Source organism: Dunckerocampus dactyliophorus, chromosome 17 (genome assembly GCF_027744805.1).
Source record: "Dunckerocampus dactyliophorus isolate RoL2022-P2 chromosome 17, RoL_Ddac_1.1, whole genome shotgun sequence".
Classification (NCBI taxonomy): Eukaryota; Metazoa; Chordata; class Actinopteri; order Syngnathiformes; family Syngnathidae; genus Dunckerocampus; species Dunckerocampus dactyliophorus.
The window spans coordinates 3,944,249-3,968,159 of record NC_072835.1 but is presented as its reverse complement, the minus strand read 5'-3'; the positions used below and the strand labels follow the sequence as shown (position 1 = coordinate 3,968,159).

At 37.8% G+C, this 23,911-nt stretch overlaps 1 protein-coding gene across 2 annotated transcripts; it reads left to right on the top strand.

The window, feature by feature from the left end:
- Positions 1 to 83: 83 nt before the first annotated feature.
- LOC129170493 (calcium/calmodulin-dependent protein kinase kinase 2) lies at positions 84 to 22,574 on the top strand. 2 transcript variants are annotated; one of them, XM_054758153.1, is made up of 18 exons: positions 84 to 394; positions 5,149 to 5,451; positions 5,603 to 5,920; positions 8,437 to 8,484; positions 10,677 to 10,730; positions 12,254 to 12,305; positions 12,383 to 12,516; positions 12,598 to 12,634; positions 12,757 to 12,778; positions 12,873 to 12,961; positions 14,394 to 14,593; positions 14,717 to 14,770; positions 14,852 to 14,925; positions 14,996 to 15,083; positions 15,150 to 15,281; positions 16,234 to 16,319; positions 16,490 to 16,570; positions 18,986 to 22,574. In XM_054758153.1, exons 2-17 carry the CDS (start codon positions 5,212 to 5,214, stop codon positions 16,560 to 16,562), a joined length of 1,701 nt encoding a protein of 566 aa, XP_054614128.1. In that variant the 5' UTR covers positions 84 to 394; positions 5,149 to 5,211; the 3' UTR covers positions 16,563 to 16,570; positions 18,986 to 22,574. The 2 variants fall into 2 exon arrangements, with proteins under 2 accessions (XP_054614128.1, XP_054614127.1); XM_054758152.1 differs by having other exon boundaries at positions 85 to 394; positions 16,490 to 22,574.
- Positions 22,575 to 23,911: the final 1,337 nt, after the last annotated feature.

The window sequence follows — 23,911 nt, the reverse complement described above, 5'->3', positions numbered from 1 at the left end:
GCTTAAAGCCTCTTCATTCCAAGTAAAATATACTTAAAAGCTGGGGCGTTTTAGGTGAAATTCCCCTGCAGCTCCCCGATGCGCCACTAGGGGTGCCAGTGGTCCATTAAATGAAGTGGAGATTCCCAAGAGCCAAGTATAATATTTAGGTCATAAGATAAACGACATTTTGCACAGAAGCCAACACTCTCGCTCTACCTTTTGTGGGTGTAGCTGGTTTAAAAGTCTTGGAGGACGAATTGTCCTTTTATTATTTTGCTAACAATTGTCGTGAGACAGGAGACTTGCTCCGTCACAACATCAGCGCTACATTGCTTCACTTGGGTAAGCTAGCTGTCACATATCCCACCGCCGAAGAGGATTCCCATCTCTATTCTTAAAATAACACGTCAAGGTAAGCTTTTATCTGCTCTATAAGTGGGCTTGTTTTTTTTTTTTTACTTATTCATCACTATAGCTTAATTAATCGTCCTTACTCGTACGTTTACCGTAGCATCCTCGCCTCCTTGTCAGAACATCTGTACCTGCTAGTGTTAGCTGAGTAGGCTAAAGTTAGCCTGATGGGACCCTTTGGCGGTGGTCCTCGTTAAAATATATATTTTTACTAACAAGATCGATTAAATCGTTCTGGTGTCACCCAACGTAGCTGTCCTCAACTCACTTGAGACGCCTAACATGTCAACGTAACGTAGCCTGAATATCTACAGTATGATTGGACCTGAAGTGGTCGTGAGCAAGATGAGGACATTGAACGCATCACCTTATGGTAGACTGCTGCGACTACACTATTGTTTACATACAATGGAAACAGTTTTGTTACGTTTATTGTGATTGTAGACTGGTAATTGACTTACCAAGCAGCTAGTGTGCGCTTTGTTATATCGCCAGTAATTAAATGATATCAAATGTTACATGACGTGGGAGAATTTAAGGCTTTCACAGGGAATTGTTGCACAAAAAGACAGAATGTGAATTAATCAATTAAAATTTGTCGCAGATTTTCAGTCAGTCAATGCAGTGGTGCAGTTATAGGAAAAGTTCTAAAAAAAAAAAAAAAGATTCCCTCATTTAGTGGCTGAGGGCTTTGATGTACTCAACAGCAGAGAGTATTAGCCTTCTATTATGTAAAAGATGTAAGAAATATGTTTTTTTAATTATTATTTTACCATAAATAAGATTGTAAGAATAAACCAATAACAACCTACAAGGCAAATTGTATTATGACTCAGATGTTAATACAGTAGACGCCCCTAGAACGTAAATAATCCGTTCCGAGAACCTTTATGTTATAGGGTTTTTACATTATACGAAGCGTAAAATACATGTAAATAGCCTAATCCGTTCCAAGATCTTCCCAAACTCACCCCTTTGGCCCTTCAAAATATTCAAAGTCCACCAAAATATGGTGGGAAAATATAAGAAAACGTTAGCATAAACATAGTAGATTAACATTCCAATATAAAATAAGGTAATAAATAAGATTACTGTAAATGAACAAAACTGAAAAACAAAAACAATCTTGCTGTTCACGAGATGTCTTGATCAGGAGCACAAGTGGAGGCAGGAGGAGGAGGAGGACTAGCCTGAGTCGAAACGCGACTCAAAGAGTCTAAGAGTCAGCTGGTCTCACAGACAAACACCCACGCACTACACGATAATGCTTAACTTAATTGTTTAAGTTAATTTAAGGGTGACTACGACGAGGAAGGAGGTTGAAGGGAGAAGCCTGTCTCTCATACAAACTCACGTACGCGCTGTATAAGTCAGCCAATGAGATGAGAGCGTAGGCGGTGCCCCGATAATCAGCCAATGAGATGAGAGCGTAGGTGGTGCCCCGATAATCAGCCAATGAGATGAGAGCGTAGGCGGTGCCCTGATAATCAGCCAACGAGATGAGAGCGGAGGCGGTGCCCCGATAATCAGCCAATGAGAGCGTGAAGCGTCAGAAGGCGTCACCAAGTGTACTCTGTTAGTCTGAACTTGCACCGACTTGACGCTTTACGTTATATGGAATTTCTTCCGTAATACGATGCAAAAACTTTACATAAATTGTTTACGTTCAGTGGAATTTACGTAAAAGGAGGTTTACGTTATGCGAGGTAGTACTGTATTATGAAATAAAGGGTCACTGACGTGATTGATCAACTTTGCTTAAATATGTTCTATCTTGTTTGTAATTATGTTCTACGTTGTTCGTTTTTTGAAGGCGAATGGTAAATTCATAAAAGCTACATTTAAAATACGTGGCGGGAGAAATGTTCACCGACCGCCGCAGAAAAAGGCTGTTTCTGGAAGTGACGTCAGCGAAGGCGCAGCTCTCATCTTAAGCTAGTGCTTCTCAAACAGTGGGGCATAGCATAGCATTAGTAATAGCATCCTAGCATCCAAAATGCATTTAAACAGTACTTTCAAGCCAAGCGCTTCTTGTAAAGGTGTTCCTTCATAGCAGTTTTCAGTGAAATGAACGCGAGGCGGTGGTCCATTTGTCCCTTGTCTGTGTACTTGCTTTGTTCACTGTAGTCTTGAACCTTCGTCTTTTGGAATTGAAAACAAACACTGTCAACAGCCAGCGGCAACACAAAGTTTTGGCATGACTGCCATTTTAATGAAAAATATGCCGAAGGAAGTTGAAGAGCTGCCTCTTGAAGGGTTTGTTTACTCTGCTTAAGATGAGAGCTGTGCCTTTGCCGACATTGCTTGGGCAAACGCCCCTTTTCTAAGGAGTTCAGGCCATATTGGTGCCCGCCACGCAACACAGAAACTGAATTTTTACGCATTATAACATTTGCTATCAAAAAACGAACAACGCAGAACATAATTACAAACAATATAAAACATATTTAAGCAAAGTTGAAAAATCATTTCAGTGACCCTTAAATATTGTTCATCATTTTACTATATGTTGCAATTATTTGTCCTACCAATAAAATCTACTGCAACAACAGAGGCGGTGTTTAAGTGGATCAAGGATGCTCGTCCTTTCTTTCACCATAGCTTATCTCGTCCATGGCTGTGCGGCTCACTCTCGGGGTCAACCTCCATTGATCTTTTAATGAATCCTCCTCATCCAGATGGTCCGTGTGTTATACTTGTATGTATGTCTTTAGGACAGTGTGCTTGCATTTAAAGGTGTACATTAGAGCTGCAACGATGAATCGATGGTTCATCCATTATCCAATTGATCGACAACTGTTTTGGTAATCGATTAATTTTTTCTTTCTAAAAATTTACTCCAAGTACCCTGATTTCAGCCTCTCAAATATGACTATTTTTAAATTTCCTTAGTCATCCATGGAAGCACGCTTATTATATTTGTGTTTCAGGCAGAACAAGATAGTCACACACATCAGCTTTGACTTTGGAAAAGAGAAATTGACATTTTTGCCTCTTTCTGATATCTTGCGAACCAAACCACTGCAGAGATGTGTGTGTAAGAACGTTCCCAAACTATGGGATTTATCCGCTGGTACTTGTGCGTATGAAAATGCGTACATCACAACTCTTACACACAAACCCTAGTGGTAGAAGAGTGAAACTACAAATAGCTATGGCTGTCCAGCGCAGGCCATATCATCTTACTACGTGCTTCAACAACTTGACCATCAAACAAGGCACCGCCCCTCCCCCCCAGAGCAGATGAGACGATGCCAAACGCAAAGCCGGCCCCTAAAGTTTATTTATTTGTTATTTCTTATTTATTTATTGCTGATGCACATGTGCCAGTGACTCGTTGATTTTCTTTAGAGAGTTTGTGATGTTTGTCAGTTGAATGTTTATACTTCTGTACTTCAATTTTGGTGTCGGAGAGATTCCTTTCCCTTGACCTCTTTGCTATGATTTTCAGGAGGGAAAAAGCCCATTCATGCATTCTTAAAGGGATTGCTGCTAAGAGGCGGAAATTAAAAATGTGTTTTAAAAAAAATCTGATTCATCGATTAATCAAAAAAAATAATCGACCAATTAATCGGTTATTAAAATAATCGTTAGTTGCAGGCCTAGTGTACATGACTTGGGCCAACCCTTTCTCTGCTTGACATTGAAGGTCAGGTGACTTGTTACGTGCAGATGCTAAACACGGCCGCTGGTCTTTCACAAACTGCTTCTTCGCTGTTGAGCCGCTGTGATCATGGAATGATTTTTCCAAAAGTGGGTCTTGAAAATGAGGGATTGACTTATACTCATGGTCGTCTTATATTTGGGTCAAAACAGTCTGAAAATTATGGGTCGGCTTATATTCAGAGTTGGAAGTTTCATACGTACTCGCTTGACCTGTCCTTGATTTTGTCATAAAATAATATTTATCAAAAAAACGGGTCTTGAAAAAGGGGGGTTGACTTATATTCGGCTTAAAACAGTCTGAAAATGATGGGTCGTCTCTTATTTGGGGTCAAAAGATTTATACATACCTACTCAACCTGCTTTTGACTTTCTCATAAAATAATGTCTTTCTAAAACTGGCTGTTAAAAATGAGGGTTCGTCTTAAATTTGGGTTTAAAACAGTTTTTGTTCTAGTGATTAATACATCCTCGATCAACTCATCTTTGATTTTGTCATAAAAGAATATTTTTCTAAAACCAGGTTTTAAGAAAGAGGGGCCGCATAGTCAGCGTCATCTTATATTTGAGACAAAAGAGTCTAAAAATGCTGGGTAGTCTTATATATTCAGTGTACATAGTCACGTGACCTGTTTTTTTATTTTGTTTTAAAAGAATATTTTTCCAAAAACAGTTCCTAACAATGAGTGGTGGTCTTATATTTGGGTCAACACATTGGAAAAAGATGGGTCGTCTTTTTGGTGGTAAAGAGATTTATACATAACCGCTCGACAAGTCTTTGATTTTGGCATAAAATAATGTTTTTCCAAAAGCAGGTGTTGAAAAAGAAAGATTTATTGTCATGGTTGTCTTACATTTAGGTCAGTACGATTGTTTTAGTTAAGGTTAGGTTAAGTTGTTTCATTTTAACCAAAAAAAACAGGAATATATGATGAAGATATGATTGTCTTAGAATTCTGTTTAAGAGCTGCATTGTCCAGATTAGGAATGGGCAACTGAGTAATTGAAGGAATTGTAGTCCAGATACGGCCTTGTGTCTTAAAACATCATGTGGTGAGAAATCGAATCCCCGCTGTGTATTTTTGCTTTTAGGCATCACCCCACCCCGAGGTTCACATCTGATGGAGCAGTTGTTAGTGTTTGCAGAGAGGCACCATGTTCCCCTGTCACGTAAGCGCTTGGCCCGCCGCTGAGCCTGCCGCCAGCTCCCGCGGCGGTCATGTACCAATGACGCAGCCCTCGAAGCTGCTCCCCGATCTGCTGTGCAGCTGTCCCCCGCCGCCGCTGAGCGCCCACTCTGAAACGCCCTCACCAGACCCCATGGACTCGCTCATTGTGGTCACAGAGTGTGAACCCAGCAGCCGAGCGTCTGGAGGGCAAGGGGACGAGGAGGAGGTAAGACAAGCATGAGACATGCATAGACATCATCTTATTTGAAACGTAGCATCATGAACAAGTGACTTTTTGATGATGCTGCAATAAGGGACCTTTAAAGCTGTACTTCATTAAAGAGTATTTTTCTCACAAACAATTCCTCACATTTCAGGTGGAAGAAATGGACAGTTCCGAAACGCCGCCCTTCCACACCCCGTCTTGCGACCTGCTCTCCCACACGGTGCGTCGCTCGGAGGCTCTGCTGCCCGCCGGCGAGGAGCAAAGAGCACGCTTGAGCCTGTCAGACAGGAAACTGTCGCTGCAGGAGCGCTCGCACACGACCATGTCGCCCTGCAGCTCGCCAGGACTCAATGGCCGCTATATTTACCCGTCTTTACCTTACTCCCCCATCACATCGCCCCACTCTTCTCCACGCTTGCCCCGCCGGCCCACCGTGGAATCCCACAGCGTCTCCATCACGGACCTCCAGGTATGGTCAAAGTCGCCCTCATTGTGGTTCACTCCTATTTAAACAGCTATGATTACATGTCATGTTTCTTCATGTAGTGGCGGGTGGCATTTATTTACTCAACTGCAGAGAGGACCAGGTGTCTATTACAAGTGGAGTTTAATAACCATGAATGCTGTTTTGTTGTTGACAGTTATGTAATTCAGCTCCCATTGCAATTAACATTTAATTTGGTTTAATCATTTCTTTATAATACTGATTATGTTTTTATTTATGTATTTATTGATATTATACGTATAATTTACTTAAATTTTTTACAGCATTTTTTTAGCATTTGTAGATGAACTTTTTTGCAGAAATAATGATACTTAATTGTAATAATAATTAAACTATATATATATATATATATATATATAATTATATCTAATAATATATAATGCAATATAATATATGCCATCCATCCATTTTCTATACCACTTCTTCCTCATTAGGGTCGCGGGGGCATGATGGAGCCTATCCCAGCTGACTTCGGGCGACAGGCGGGGTACACCCTGAACTGGTCATATAATATATGTATATAATATAATAATTATATACACATATTTTATGATTTATATATATTATATCTATAAAATATAAAATATAATATATATATATATATATATATATATATATATATATTACTTTATTATTTTATTATTTTTCTCAGAAAAAAAAATAAATCCTTAATACAAATAATACTTTAAAAATTTTATATTTACATTATTATATATAATGTAATAATATAATACTTAATAATATATATCTACATATATATTATTTTATATATATTTAGGGCTGTCAAAAACAGCGCGTTAACGGCGGTAACTAATTTATTTCATGAATTAAATTCATTAGTCACAGTGTCTGTCGCTCTTTTATAACTTTATTCTGACTTGAACAAGTCAACAGCAGTACAATTCCAACACCATATCCTGTATGTGTCTCCAGCTCATGTCAAACACGTCTCTAGTCCTTCACCCTCAGAACGACACTTCCTCATTGTCACTCGACTACCGCGAGATGCATTCAGGGGAACTCTCAATATCACATAAACCTCTTTATTGTGCGTGTATGTGTGGTCTAAATAAACAGAAAGACAAAGAAATACAATAAGTGGATATTCTCATCACTCACTTTGCAACTCTTAATGCGTAAGTACAATTTGCTGCATTTAAGAATGCTTCACAATCTCAGAAAATAAACAAAAAAAATGTGAATTCAACTTAATTTACGTGGTGTCTTTATATGTAACCCCTTATTGCTCATAATAACACGGTTAAAGTCTGATTCAAATGTGCTACTATTAAAGAAACTAGCGTCAGGTAAATAGATTTTCAGACGTGTGTGCTAGCTTTTATCTTGATTTGAATTTTCTGTTAATTTGAAGCCGTTAATACATACAAATATAGCCTGTCCTGTCTTTTGGCTGTTTTTTCAATCAAATACAGTAAAAATGGGCATAGGCTACTTCAGGCATAGTTGCAAATGGTGATTAAGCATGATTAATTAATTTGAAAACTATGATTAATCTTATTAAAATTTTTAATCATTTAACAGCCCTATATATTATATTTAATATAGAATAGAATAGAATAGATGTTCTTGGGCGCATGCAGCAGCACTTTTGTCTTTAAATTCCACTGGCATCTTTACCAACGCCTCATCTGCTGTGCAGGTGGTGTTTTTGTTTCCATAGTGATGGCAATTAGGTAAGCAACCCAGTCGAACCACCTGTCATTTTTTGTTGTGCTTGAGGGGAAAAAATATTTGCAGAACGGTGTTCATTTACTCCAGAGTACAGCGCGTCTGGAGCTGGTTTGGGGTGCGATGTCTATTGGAGCCGCGATTTGAGGAAATACTTTGAGTGTGTTCACTATCTTCCACTGTGTATTATGCTGGAATGGACACCCACACATTCGTGCTAATTAGCAATAAATATTGTTTTTCAAGCAATGCCACTGGTAAAAGCTGGGCGTTGTGGATGCAAAGGTAAGGTCTGCATAAATGTACTGTAGAAGGTAGAAGATGGATGCTGTTTAGCTTTTAGCTGAGACTTCCTTACCCAGTGATTGGCAGTAAACTTGCAGATAATGTAGAGTTTGTTCTGCGTCTTACAATGTAAGCTGGCAGCGCCACACTTTTCCCCGACGCTACATTTTAAAAATAGCAGCTTGCTTCGTCACTGTATCCCTCTGTGCTGTAGTCTGGCTTCAGATTCTTCTCTGCAGCACCCACTCTTAAAAAAACACACCACAGGACAAAAGATTCTTCAAAGATGCGTCCTACTGTATGTCTTTTTGTCAGACAAGCTGCATAATAAGCAGATAATGATGCTGTCAACTTTTTCTTTTGAGGTTGCTGAACTGTAACTCCAGGGAGGTACATTGGAGATTGATATGATGTCCTTGCCGAGCACATTTTACAACAAGCAAGCAAACGTGTTCTTGTCTTGTCTCCCCCCCCACCCTCGTATCTGCTGTTGGCTGCTCGTCAAGGACTGCGTTCAGCTCAACCAGTACAAGCTGAAAGACGAGATTGGAAAGGTACCGTCCTGATTGCTCCCCTTGTCACTTTTTCCCTCCAGCTCCATACCGCATGCCTGTCAAGTACCGCTAGCGCTCATCAACCAGAACGTGTAATGCGCTCCCTGATATCCTCTCCCCGGATGTCCTCATTTCCCATTCTCTCGCTCTCTGAGTGTGTGTGTGTGTGTGTGTGTACGTGCGCATGTGCAAAACAGAAGGCCCACCAGAGAGTTGCAAGATGGATGAGAGGCCGGTATAAATAGGTGCTCTCCGAGGGTTGTGCCAGGCGCTGTGGATTCTTTTTGTGTGTGACTTAATTAAAGATAGAATGTAGGGATAGGCGTTTGACTACATTTCCTCGATCTAGACAATGAATTACCATACAGACTTGAAATGTTGATACGAATAACTAATAAAAGCACATGTAGAACATTTTTTGCCTTAAAAAAAGACATGCACATGGCCAAGTATGCAAATTAGACATTGACATCATCATAGACATCATCTAGAACACCCTCTGACAATGCACCACCACAATACAGTAGATTGCAGTCCTGTGGGAAATGATGTCAGTGATCAATAGTAATGAAGATGTTTTATTTCTTAAATGCGCCACAGTTCTGTGATGACTCATTGCTTCATTGATCGCTGTTATCTTAAAATTTGCATTATAACTCCTCCTCTCTTGTATCGCTAACAAACTGAGACACTTTTTTTTAGTCCTTGCGGTCTCTGTCGTCTGCGTGTGTGTGTGTGTGTGTGTGTGTGAGTGCGCGCATGTGGGCGCAAGTGACAGGAAATACTATTTGATGACCAAAAAAGTTTTTTTATATAGCTTTTTTTTTTTTTTTTTTTTACAATTTTTTTTTTACAATCCAGTTAATCTGCAAAAAAAAAAAAATAACCATATTGTATATTGTGCATTCAAGGTAATATGCATCAGACCAGCATTGGATAAAAAGTTCTAAAAAAAAGGTAATACGGTCATCCTATCACAGTTAGTCGTTTACAGACCTGACCGTGATAAGTGAATTTCCTCGAAGTAGGATTCGTTATTTATAAATGGAATATTTTTGGATTTGGAGCATAGAAAACATGTTTACAGCCTTCTAAATACGTAGAGCCCTCCAGACATGAAATTACACCCCTATAGTCACCTTTACGCTCCTATTGCCCAAAATAAGAGAAAATAAGATATAAAAAACACCTAATATAGTCTCACACTGTATTACATATAAAAAAAAAGACATAATATAGACTCGTACAGGCCGCACGCTGGCCTAGTGGTTAGCATGTTGGCCACACAGTCAGGAGATCTGAAACGGCATCTCTGTGTGGTTTGCATGTTCTCTCTATGTGTGTGTGGGCTTCCTCCCACTTTACAAAAACATGCATGTTAATTGGCAACTCTCTAAATTCTCCGTATGAATGTGAGTGTGTGTAGAATACTACATATCATTGCGACATCTTCTGAATTTGTGTTTTAATTCATTTAGACATTTTTATGCTTGAAAATGCTTAAGCTAAACAAGAAATATGTACATTTTGCTAAAATATATATATTGTTTTACTAATAAGAGGCCATATTCAACCACACAACACCATGATTTGTTAATTAGCTGTGAAAGTGTAATCTAGAACTTCTTCTCATCGTTAGACAGGAAGCTGTAGCTGATCCTGAATCAACAGCGCCTCTGCTGGTTGCAGCCAAGACTGCACTCCAATTTTTCTTCCAACCGCTTCAAGATATGATGAATATAATTCCGCACCATCAACATAATTTCTAATCTATTATGCCAATACCTAGCAGAATGTACATGTCTTTAGCGTCTTTTGCACACAGATTCGTAACGGTAGAGCCTACAACATAAGTCTACCTTCCATCAGGAAGTATAGCGACACAGTGTAGCCTCTTTGATCTGCTCCTCTCAGTTGGAAGCCATTTCTCTCCCTCAGGCCTGTAAGTGAGCCTCGTTTCTAGTCTGTGTGGGAGCGCCATGGTATTAATCCCGCATCCCATTTCCTTCATTAGCCTAAAATCCAAATTGAAAGGGAGAGGGAGAGACGACGCAAACGCTGTCTATTGTTGCTTTGAGACAGCTGGTGCAACATGAGTGCGTGCTGTCAGCCCACTCACGTCCTCCATGTTTGTGTACTTTATCTTTTGTGTGATATTCTCTGATCTCTGATTTCCCTCCCTGAAACTGCAGGGCTCCTATGGGGTTGTCAAGCTGGCTTACAACGAAGATGATGACACGTACTATGTGAGTCGTCGTTCCTCTTGTCGTAATAACCGAGCACACTTGTCACTTTAAGTGTGCACGCAACACTGTGTGTGTATATTTATGCACCAGTTCTGTAATAAGACGTCATTACAACAATTTCCAAGGTTGCCGTGCAATGATCGTCACAGCAGTTCTCATTAAACCGTGTGATACAGATAGTCTGCGAAGTGCAGATTACAGAGCCCACATGGCACTTTGAATCATTATATCACCACCATATTAATAGCTGATATCATTGGGGATAATTCAATATACATTTATTCACATTTACAATAACATGTCCCCATAGGAAGTCATGGGAATGATCTGTTACATGGTCCAACTGTTTTTAGTAACATAACACCAGTCCACTGTGATTAGGGTACAGTAGGGCATCACGTAAATATTGTCTTGCACACTGGAAGGGGCGTTGCAAGGAAGGGAGAGACAGGTTTATTTGGATGTAATCTGCAGAAGGGGCTGAGGAATAGAGTGTACAAGATCATTTGCAGGCCTTTCTGCCTTCTTCAAATATTGTCCCAGGCTAGTCAGGAAGGATAACCTCCTCCTGCTCTCCCAGATCTCCTTGTAATAGTCCACCGAATCCATGACCCCTCTAGCATTCATTAGCACTTTATTAGCACTTAATGATGTTCACACCAGTCAAGCAGCCAATATTGGTGGGCATGTTGCCTCTCTCTGAGCTTTTTCTGATGTTCATTATCACCGCCATGATGATGGCTTTCCTTTTCTTTGGCGCACTGCCGCTTGGGATACATAATGAAGTACAAAGGGTTACCTAAGAAGCGATGTTGGAACTCAACTTTACAAGCGTAATTTGCTTGTCAATTTGTTTGGAGGTTCCACTGATATTATTTTCTAATCGGATTAAAATTCTTAAGAATTATTATTGTATAATTGAAAAAAAATTATATATGTATATACAGCAGGGGTCACCAATGTTTTTTCTTGCGAGAGCTACTTTTAGAAAATGAAAATGGCCACAAGCTACTCATTTTTGTAGAAATGATTTTCATAGCTTATTTCAACCCAAACAGATCAAATATGCTTGTTTTACCAAAACATTCACAAAATGCTGGTGTCCACAACTCACATTTTATGTTTCAGAATACTTTTCTTTCTAGTGTTCTCACATTATTAACTGAAAATCTGAATGAAAAGCAGGCTTGCAGGCACCTCATGTGGTCGTGGGGGCTACCTGGTGCCCGCGGGCACTGTGTTGGTGACCCCTGATATACAGTATATACATATATACTGTATATATACTGTATATATACTGTATATATACGTATGTATATATGTATATACAGTATATATATATATATATATATATATATATATATATATATATATATATACTGTATATACATTTAATAAAAAATTACTTATTGTAATAATTACAATATTTTGGATTATAATAATTTATAATTTCTTTATTATAATAATTCTTAAAAATAGTTTTATAATTCTCATAATCTGGTTCCACGTCCAAATCCTCGCAGGCCATGAAGGTTCTGTCCAAGAAGCGGCTGATGAGGCAAGCGGGCTTCCCACGTAAGTTGGCAGCCATCAACATTTCAACGCTCGCTGCCATTTTTGTGCTTTAATTCCTACTCATACACCGTCACCAGGACGACCCCCTCCTCGAGGAGCCAAAGCGGTCCCCGAGGGCCCTCCACAACCTAAAGGTCCCCTGGAACGGGTCTATCAGGAGATCGCCATACTGAAAAAGTTGGACCATCCTAATGTGGTGAAACTAGTAGAGGTGAAGAACAAGAATAAGCATTTATGCTGTGGGTGTGTGTATGTGTTTTCATTTCCGTCTCTTGTGTGATTTGTGTGCCAGGTTTTGGACGACCCCAGTGAGGACCATCTGTACATGGGTATGTTGTGCCCAGAAAGCCTTTTTCTCGCACACATGTCCGCCACACACATGCATGATAATGAAAGGTTGTCGCTAGTGTGTTAAAACACTTTGCTAATGACATTTGTGTTTGTGTCACAGTGTTTGAGCTGGTCAAACAAGGGTAAGCCTCTTTTATTGTAACGACACTGGAAATGCTTCAATCTCATTAGTTATGATTGCTAATTGAGCATGTGCGTGTGTGTGTGTCTATCCAGGGCGGTGATGGAGGTGCCGACAGATAAACCTTTCAGCGAGGACCAGGCTCGCTTTTATTTCCAGGATCTGCTCAGAGGAATTGAGTATTGTGAGTCCCACAGACATCCTGTTATCTTTGCATGAGGCATTACATGCAAAAACATAGCGTTAACACTTTAAATATGCGACATGATGCCTGGATGCATTGCAGTGTGTAGAAACGTATCAAACAGCTGTATTTTAACACCAAAACTTAATTTATTTTCACAAATGACTTAAAAATTAGACTGAAAATCACATGTGTGTATTTAGTTAATCATTGTCTGACGCAGCAGATGCAATCTCCAAGCTAGACATAAATAGTGTCCTAATGAAACAATCCTTCTGTGTAAAGCACAGCTAGTTGCACATTACTTACAGACACAATTAATTATTGCAGCCACTAGATGTCGCGCAAAAACCAACCACCACCCCGCTTTAACTTAAGGCAGCACATGTTAAATATACAGTATAAATACAGATTTATAGTATATTGATATAATGTACAAATCATTTTCTTTTTTATTTTTTTAAGTGTTGGGCCTGAACATTTCCCACGGCTCGGTGGTTGGGGACCCCTGCCTTACAGCATGCTTGGGGATATGATGTGCTCTTTAACAGTTGAAAATACTGTAAGAATGCCACTTTTATACAATTGGCTTCTTTATTTTATATTGTAAGATTAATGTCTACTTCAACAAATGTAAGTGTTGAATCGTATCGAATCATATCGTTTGTACACTGTTTCAAATCGTAACAAATTGTTCTGTTTTTAAAATACATAGCTTTTGAACTGTCTCTTAACCCGTGTATCTAGATGCATAACGAATCATTTACCACAAAGAGATTTACATTCCTACGTATTATTGATAAAGACGTCTGTCAGCGATTAATTATGAGTTGACTATGGAAGAAATGCAATTAATTGGCATTAAATATTTTAATTGATTGAAAGCCCGAATATATTTTACATTTAGCATAAAAATGGCTAAATGAAGTAAAATACCAAATATAAGGCATTTACAAGACGCAATTGTAAGATGTTGTGATGATCACTGGTCACTAGGTGTTAGTCATGTTACATTGATGAGATAATAGCCACTGCGGGAAGTACTGCACAGAACAAGGAGTGAAAATAAGAACAACAAGGGACTCTCCCAATTCTATCATGTGTGAGTCTGTATTATTTCTTCTATATGGTTTATATGTCTAATTTTCTTGTATTATGTCTACTATTTTGGAGTGTAAAGGTGACTATAGCGGTGCTATTTCTAATAATTTTAAAATCATAGCTAGAAGGTTGTAAACAAGTTTTTTATGCTCTAACTGCAAAAATATTTCATTTATAAATAAAGAATCCTACTCTGCAGAAATCACGTATCACTGTAAAAGTGTGAGCCAAAGATCCTCTATATGAAAGCTGAATAGCCCTGTTATATATCTGCTGCTTCTATATTTGTTTCATGTCTGCACTGCTCATTTGCTGTACGTCATCTCCGCAGTACATTATCAGAGGATCATCCACAGAGACGTGAAGCCCTCCAACCTGCTGGTGGGTGAGGACGGACACATCAAGATCGCGGACTTCGGCGTCAGCAACCAGTTCGAGGGGGCCGACGCCCTCCTGACGAGCACCGTGGGGACGCCCGCCTTCCTCGCCCCTGAGACGCTGTCAGAGACCAGGAAGAACTTCTCCGGCAAGGTGAACTCAAAGTCAGCTGGCTAGCCGGCGCCCTCTGGAGATGCTAGGCGGTAGTAAAAGGCTCATTTCCTGGTTTCCATGTGTCAATACACTCATTTAGTGTTTTTCCAATCAATCATGCAGGCTTTGGATGTTTGGGCCATGGGTGTGACGCTGTATTGCTTTGTCTTTGGAGTGGTGAGTCATTTTTTCAATAAAACTTTCACTTTCTTCTAAGAAGCTCCTCAATCCAACACCTTTGTTTGTCTTTATGTTTAGTGTCCATTTATGGATGACCGCATCCTCAGCCTGCATCAGAAAATCAAAACGCTGCCAGTGGAGCTACCAGAACAGTCAGTTTCTACACTTTTTTTTTTTTTTTTTTTTTTTTACTATCAAGCGTGACTCTAACTGTCTTAACAGTGCTGACATATCAGATGACCTCAAAGATTTGTTGCTAAAAATGCTGGACAAGAATCCAGAGAGCAGAATATCCATTCCACAGATGAAGGTAAGCTGCAATATTCCTCTTATTTCATCCACTCGGCTCTTTTTATTTGTCTGATTCGTCCTCCAGGTGCACCCGTGGGTGACTCGGCACGGCGCCGAGCCCCTCCCTCCGGAGGATGACACCTGCTGCATGCTTATTGAGGTGACAGAGGAGGAAGTGGAGAATTCCGTCAAACACATCCCCAGCCTGGCCACCGTGGTAAAAGCCTGTCACGTCACTTTTTACTGTCGTCACATTCATGGTACAGTGAAAATAGGAGTTTATAGTCATTATTAACACATTTGTCTTATTTTATTTTTGTTTTATTTACATTTTTTTAATGCAATTGATTTAATTTTATGTATTTCATATCATTTTTTGTGCTCTGATTATTATGGAATTTTTATTTTTGTAGGAGGTTTGAGAAAGTGAAATAAATGTATGCAATATAAAATTAAATAAATAAAAAGCATCTATATATACAGTGTGTATATATATATACCGGTATATATATAAATATATATATAAATATATATATATATATATATATTTAAGAGTTGCGGTGCATATAAAGGTTCAGAATCTGAACATCTGTTTGAACCTATGAAATAATCTGAAGAAAAATTAAATAAAAAGACATGCAAAGTATATAAAGTACATTTTAGATTATTATTATATTATTAAATATTTTCTCCTCCTAGAATATAAAAATAAGTAAAAAAAACAAAACAAAACAGAAGGTTAAAAAAATCATAAAAATAAGTATGAAAATAATAAATATGATAAAATATGCTTGAAAAGAAATCTCTGCCATAAAAAAGAGTGAATCATTTCTAATAAAAAAATAAGTGAAGGAAAAAGAGAAAATCTAAATGTAGAAAATTGAAAAAAAACTACACAAATATGAAATGAAAAAGCTATACAAATATGAATAAAAAATATAAAACATAAATGTAAAAATAAATATAATTCAAGTAAAAAAATAAACAGAATTTCACATTTGTAAAAAAAAAAAAAAAAAAAAGACATTTGTAAAATACCATTATAAAATAGCCTTCCTCCTGAGGGAATTACTAAATAAATAAATAATAAAATAATACACATAGAAAATTACAGAAATTAAGAAAAATAGAGGGGGGAATTTATGTATTTCTTTTTTCATTTTTTGCAGATCCTGGTAAGAACCATGTTGAGAAAGCGCTCTTTCGGGAACCCCTTCGACTGGGGTCGTAAGGAAGGCTGCGGCAGTTTACAGACGTAAGGACTTCACACCGCAAACAAAAAAGGACCTTCAATTTAGAGCCTGACATATAAAAAAAAACTTGCCCAAAAGGCGACGGAGACCTTTCAGCACTGGTCTCTTTGCATCATTTTCCTCTGCTTACTGCTGCAGGACTGCTATCAGTGCTTTGGTGTTTTTGTTTTAGGAAACAGCAGCCTGGCGACGGCACAAGGAGTGTGGATCTTCCCTACGTGGGAGAGGACGAGACTCTTTCTTGATGCAACAGGTTGGATTTATCCTGTATTCCCGCCGCGCCGACACCCCTTTACTTTTCTACCGTCCGACTCACACCTACTGTACTGTACTGTACTGTACTGTACGCTGCCTATATGTGGAAATGGCATGGCAAAGGGGGGACAAGGACATTTAAGGGCATCGTATCCCCCTATGAGACTGTGGGAACATTCCAGGAGGAGAGGCTCCGTCCTCCTCCTCCTCGTCCTATCTTTGCATGCTTCTCTAGAGTTACAGTAGCATGCTGAGTCTCAGGCTTCTTCTCCGTGTTCCACCGTAGTCTAGACTCCTTTTTGACAACACTTTCAGGTACGACAACAGCACACACTTTATGAAGTCAGGGAGGACGTTCTCAGTCTTCATCACTTTTAAGTACAAAAAAAACTCAACCATTTCCACGCTTGTGTCCCGTCTTGTAATATATTTGATTTCAAAGGAAGCTAAAAAAAAAAGAAAAAAAAGGGATGGACTGTTTACTGAATGCACGTGTTCCTGGTGACTTTATAAGCTATTTTAACCTTTTTAAAACAATAGAAAGCTTTAATAATGAAGGTGTAGTGCTCTGTGAACAATCACACTCCATCCCTCCGACATGCTAGATGAACATTCTTAATCTTTTGCAAGGTGCTTCTGGTGAATCTTTAAAGGGTCCCTGGCATGATTGATCAACTTTGCTTAAATATGTTACTGTATATACTGTTTGTAGTTATGTTCTACATTGTTCAGTTTTTGAAAGTAAACGGTAAATTTGCTAAATTTACATTTATAGCTCATGGCGCCACTCATGACGAGCTAGCTCTCGCTGTTCAGCCTCATTTCTGGAAGTGGTGTCATCGGTGTGACACCTCTCAGCCAAAGCAGAGTAAACAAATGCTTCTCGAGGTAGATCGTCGACTTGGTTCAGTATATATCTCATCAAAATAGTAGTCATGCCAAAATGTTGTGTTGCTGCTGGATGTTCACAGTATCAGAGTTTGTTTTCTTTTCCAAAAGAGGAAGGTTTAACACTAAAATGGATGAAACAAGTGCAGAGAACGAGAAACAGATGGAAGCCCACCTTGAATTCTGTTCTTTGCCTTGATTATTTTACTGATGACTGTTATGAAGGAACACCTTTACAAGAAGCATTTACTTGAAAGTACGGTATAAACGCATTTTGAAAAGGATGCTATTCTGGCAATACACAGGAAAAAAAAGATAACAAGAACAACATCAAAGTTGCCACAGAACAGAGTAAGTCATGTCTTGTTGTCTTCATGTTTTCTAAACCTTTCCATGATAGTGACAAGGCTGTAAAGAATTATACATGTTATATAAACATCTTTTCACAGCGATATATATGTTTACTGTGAGGGGTGGGGGCGGCAGCAGCGAAATATAACAAATCAGGCTATAAAGACGCCTTCAGCCGGAAAAACAATGATTTACACAGGGGTGGCTCAGATGGTACAGCGGTCATCTCCCAACCTAAAGGTTGCGGGTTCGATCCTATGCCCTCCCATGATCATGTTGAGTATCCTTGGGCAAGATACTGAACCCTCAGTTGCTCCTGGTGCTGCATCAGTAGGTAAATGTTTTAACAGTGTCAAAGTGCTTTGAGTGCCTTGGAGGTAGAAAAGCGCTATACAAGTGAAAGACCATTAACACTGACCATTCTGTGTTTTGAAGGCGACCAATCTTCATCCCCATGTCTTAAGGGTTAAGTCCATGTTCTGCAAGTCCTCTATTTCATCTCCAAATGCTTCTCCCTTCCTTTTTCCTCGAAAACTATTGACACAGTGCGCAAATCTTCGCTATAATCACAGTAAACATCCTCTTTCTCGTACAACGCTATGTTTGTGTAGCTGAGAGGTGTCACGCCGATGATGCCACTTCCGGAAATGAGGCTGAACAGAGAGAACGACCTCGCCATAGCTGGCGCCATCAACTATTAATGTCATTTTTGCCAATTTATCATTCGCTTTCAAAAACTGAACAGTGTAGAACATGATTACAAACAATATATAACATATTTACCGTAAGCAAAGTTGATCAGTTATGTCAGGGACCCTTTAAGTAAGTCACATCACTCCATATACATATAATCTATCTATTGTATAGCTAGTCTTTGTATTCATTCAAACTCCCAACATACCCACGTGCTTCTCTTCTCCAACCTCTAAGTGAAAATAGGTTTTGTGTTGTTCATGTTCAAAGGCACTGACCTTGTTTGCAAAGACACCAAAAAAAAACAGAATTTTGTATGTAAAGAACCTTTAAATACATTTTGATGATGAGGCATTTTTTGTACAAATCTATGCATGACATATCTAGAGGAGAATTTAAAAAAAAGATGTAGATGAAAAGATGTGCCATGTCGAGGTGGACTTTATAACCAACTTCTTTTTTTTCCATGTCATCACGGCAGTTCAAATCACCGGATGTGTCTAATCAACATGCTAGAATATTGATCATATAATCAATGCTTCCTCACAACCATCACGGTACGTCAGCACTGGTGTATGTTGAATGTATACAAAAAAGGGATTTTTTTTTTTAAGTTTCTTGCACATTTCTCCAAGTCTGATTTGTCTTGTTCTTGTTTAAAATGAGAACTATGCATTCCTCTTGTTTTCTACTTTTAGTGCACCTACCGAGGAGTATTAATTAGCACCACACGGAAAAGAAAAAATAAATAAATGACTGCAAGAATAATAAAGTCGTATCGTTATGAGGGGGGGAAAAAGTTGGAATATTATAAGGTGTAATTGTTGTTTTTAAAAAAATAAGAATAATTTGTATGTTATTTCCCTGGGAAAACAGTTGTCTTACAAGAATAAAAAGAGAAAAAAACATACATTTTACAAGAATAAAGTCGTACTATGAGAATAAAGTAGTAGTGTTATGGAGAAAAAAAAGTGATAATGTGATGAGAAATAGTCGAACATTTACAAAAAAAATTGTCATGATAAAACCAGATGTACCAGAGTCGTCGCAATTTTACAGGAATATGGTCATTCATTTTCCCGAGTCACGATGTCATGAGGGGGAAAAAATTGGAATATTACAAGGGTAAAACAAGTAATTTTTATAGAGCTAAAAAGAATCAGTTGTATTTGTCCCTGGCAACAAAGACATAATCTTACAAGAATAACGGCATCATGAGAAAAAAAAAATGTAAGTACCGTATTTTCCAGACTATAAGTCGCTATGGAGTATAAGTTGTCTTTATAGGATGATGTTTACATTGTAAATTTTCAGTGGTGCAGGAGTGGTAGGAGTAGGAGAAACTGGCACACGAGCCTAAAGCGCCCTCTCGGGGCTGTCAGTGTGAAAAAAAAACATATATAAATTGCTCGGACTATAAACCACAGGACCAGCCAAACAATGAAAAAAAGTGCGACTTGTAGTCCTGAAAATACAGCATATATTTATAATTTTATACTTTGTGATAAAATATCAATCTTTTGAGATAAAAAGTAATTTTGGTTTTTTTCGCCAATTTTTAAAAAAAAATCTTGGCAGAATAAAGTTGGGCTCTAAAGGAAAAAAGTTACAATGTTACAAGAATTGTCAAATAGTAAGAATAGAAAATAATTGGTGTTTTTTTTTCAAGAACAAAGTCGTATTATGAGAATAAAGTCACAGTAGTACGAGATTAAAGATGTAATGTTAAGGAGAAAAAACGTTTTAAATTGCATGTAAATAAAGTATTTATTCGCGATAAAAATTGTAGGGGAACTAACGATTATTTTAATAACTGATTAATCGGTCGATTATTTTTTCTGATTAATTGATGAATCGAATGAATTTAAAAAAAAAACACATTTTTAATTCCCGCTTCTGTATTCAGAAATAGAAGATTTGAACTGATAGAGCAAATAAGTGCACAAACACCAGGTTGCTGCGTGAATATTCTGTCAAATTGATGTTATAAAATAAAAAATCTAAATGTTTGTCAAATAGCTTTCTTAGTCGATTAATCTGAAGCTTGTTGTTTCAATTAAAGGAGTAATTGGTTCAAATTAATATGAAACGAACACCCACCCTTAGCGGCTGGGTCCGCAACATATCAGAAAAGAGGCAAAATTGCCCATTACTGTTTTCCAAAGTCAAAGCTGATATGTGTGAATATCTTGTATTGATATATATCAATATCTTGATAATAGTTCTGCTTTCATGGATGACTAAGAAAATTAAAAATATATTCACATTTTAGAGGCTGAAATCAGAGTATGTTTAAATAAAAAAAACGATTACTCGATTACCAAAATAGTTGTCACTTCATTGGGTAATTGATTAATCATTGATTAATCAGTTGATTGTTGCAGAGCTAAAAATGTGTTAATTTACCAGAATAAAGGCGTTGCAATTTTACAGGAGTATGGTCCTTAATGTTGCAAAGTTACAATGTTACGATGTCGTGGAGTTGTAATAAAACTTGTAATGTCACGAGGCAAAGTTTTAAAGATTTTACAAGACAAAAAATTATAAACCCATGAAAATAATTTCTTTTTTTTTTTTCGAAAAAAAAGAATCTTGGAAGAATAATGTTGGGCTCTTAAAGAAACAAAGTTGCAAGAATAAAGCAGCATTACAAAAATACTAATATTAGAAATAATAGTAGAAAATAATTTCTTAATCAATAAAAAAAGCTCTATTTTACAAGAATAAAGTCATAGTAATTTGCATTTTTTCTCAAGAAAAAAAGTTTTAATCTTGCATGAGTAAAGTTGGGCTCTTAAGGAAAAAAGTTGTAGTGCTACAAAATTAAAGTCACTGCATTAATAGTCGTAATTGTTTGGAGGAAAAAAACTTGTTAATTTTACGAGAACAAAGTAGTAATGTGATGAGAAAATAGTCGTAGTGTTACAAGGAAAGTATTTTTTTTCCGAGGTAAAACTCTTTATTTCACCATAATAAAGTCATATTTTGACACTCCCAATTTTATGCGAATATGGTCCTAATTTTCCAAAGTTTAAATCTTACTAAGTTGTGAAGTCATGAGAAAAGTAATATTTCGAGGAAAAGTATCCGATTTTTTTAGATAAGAAGTGATGAGAAAATAGTGGTTCTGTTTTTTTCCTGGAATAAAGTAGTAACATTTTGACAGTTGCAATTTTATAAAATACACAAGTTTAATGAAAATGTATTGTAAAAAATGTAAATATAGTGCTGATTTTCCGAGCATAACGTTACAACATACATTTTACGTGCATAAGTACATATATTATCAGCATAAACTAAATGAAATAGTAACTTGTTTGGATTTTTCTATGTATGTATGTCTGGTAATATTCCAACTTTTTACTCTTTAAGGGATAGTTTGGATTTTTTGACATGACGTTGATTGACATCCCCTTCAGCAGTGTAGTGCATCAACAGTGACTCACCCCCACTTAGTCCCGTGAGTCCAGTTCTGGTCAGATTTTGGTGATGAGGAACGTAGTTCCGGTTAGTTGGTGGGGCCACTTAAGTAAAGAGTTCAACTATCATTTGCATCACAAAAATGCCTCCTCGGAAAAATCAGACCTCACAATCGCTCTGCGTTAATCTGAACTGTCCCTTTAATAATCCAACTTTATTCTTTTAACGCTACGGCTTTAGTCTGGGAGCTTTACATGTTTCTTGTCATGTTGCTACTTTTTATTCCCCCCACCTGTTACTCCTTGGTAGAGCACAATCAGAGTGATACTCTGCAAAAAAAGAAGATGATATTCATGTGATATTCCAAATTAGCTGTGCAAGGTTTATGATGGTCATCGGAATCTTGGAATGAGGTGACGGTAAAACAATTGAATGTTTGAATTGCTGAATTAGTATTTTCATTTCCATACGTTTACCAGTCAGAAATTCATGTTGACCTGGTGTACTGTATATGATCTATATAATCCTACGTCACAATGCATGCCAACACAAACACACACTGTATACAGTCACAGCATGCGACACAAATATACAAATACATACTTACTCTATCTTCTTCAAGGGTTGAATAAAAATATGACTATATTGGAGAGCATTTTCATGTGAATATTTCTTCTATCTAGGAATGCTCCGATCAATGGGCCACCGATTAGTATCAGACGATTTCCGTAAAAACCACGTGATCGGCTTTTGCTGATAAATGCCTGTCATAGACGATCGCAAAAACTGATCGCCATGCGGCGGAGACATGACAATTTATGAAGATGACAGCACAAACATGACATGAACGTGCATGTGTGCTGTGTCACGTAGGGTTGGCAACACCCGTACTGCGGCGACAGGCAACGCACTTTGTCCCGTATTGCCGCGAGAATCAACACTAGTCAGTGAAACCTCAACGGTTTGAGTTTGACAGCTTGACACAGGCTGCTCCAATCCATGCCAGCGTGTTTGATGTCAAACCTATTGGTGTTCAACTTTTCTTACGTCTTTCTTTACACGCTTTGCCGAGCTGTCACTGGCAGGAACTTTATCCGCTAGCTTCTGGTCTTCAGACTCCAAATGTGACTTTTTTTATTACCACAGTGACATTTTGTTTTTAAAACAAACAATACATGTGGATAGTTTGAAGCTCGTTTTTGTCCCACGGGGAAGTGGATATCGCGTTCATGGGGTATGTACTGATTTTTTCAAGTGTCACTGAACAATTTTGCTGTGTTGTTGTCATGATACTAATGATGTCTTGTCCTCCAAACACTATTTGTGTGTGGTTGTTTAATGAACATAAAGCCCTATGATGGTGACACTATCACTGGGGTCTCCGAGTTCGCCAGCTGATTTTGAGTAGCTCACCAAAAGGGTCAAAGAATATTTGCTTCAACTCTTAGTATTTTTTTTTTATTTATAAGTGTTGAATTCAGACTTTATGCATTAATATAATGACAAATGAGCACAAAATAGCATAAAGACGACGGCCACACTGTTTGAGTGGAGATGTGCTTGGTAAATAAAGTAGTGTACAGTTGAAATGCTGCCAGTCATAAATAAAACACAAACAGTTGACAGCTCTATGAGTGAGGAAAGATTTCTGATTTAACTATTTTTCAAAAGACAACCCCTTCAGTACCGGCCATTGTAGGCAATTTTGACAGATTTATCAAGGCACACAGAATATTGTGTTCTATGGTTATATAAACATGGAAGCTACCAAAAGAAAGATTAGACTCTCATCTTTCATCAGGAAAAAAGGTTTGTTTCTACCTTTTTCTTTTCTTTAATAATCAGCAGTAGAACATAGGTAAGTTTCAGGAAAATATCAGTTCCCAACAAAAAAATGGAGAAAACCAGCTTTTTGTGAAAAGATACATTTCAAGCATAACTTTCACTTTGACACAAATATTTTTTTCTTTTGAGACAGCTCAAATAG

Bases quoted from the DNA above. Each gene is read 5' to 3' on its own strand.
- LOC129170493 (XM_054758153.1), top strand. From the start codon at position 5,212: ATGTTCCCCTGTCACGTAAGCGCTTGGCCCGCCGCTGAGCCTGCCGCC. The intron at 8,485-10,676 runs GTACCGTCCTGA...CTGAAACTGCAG, and splicing joins TGAAAGACGAGATTGGAAAG to GGCTCCTATGGGGTTGTCAA. The intron at 14,771-14,851 runs GTGAGTCATTTT...CTTTATGTTTAG, and splicing joins ATTGCTTTGTCTTTGGAGTG to TGTCCATTTATGGATGACCG.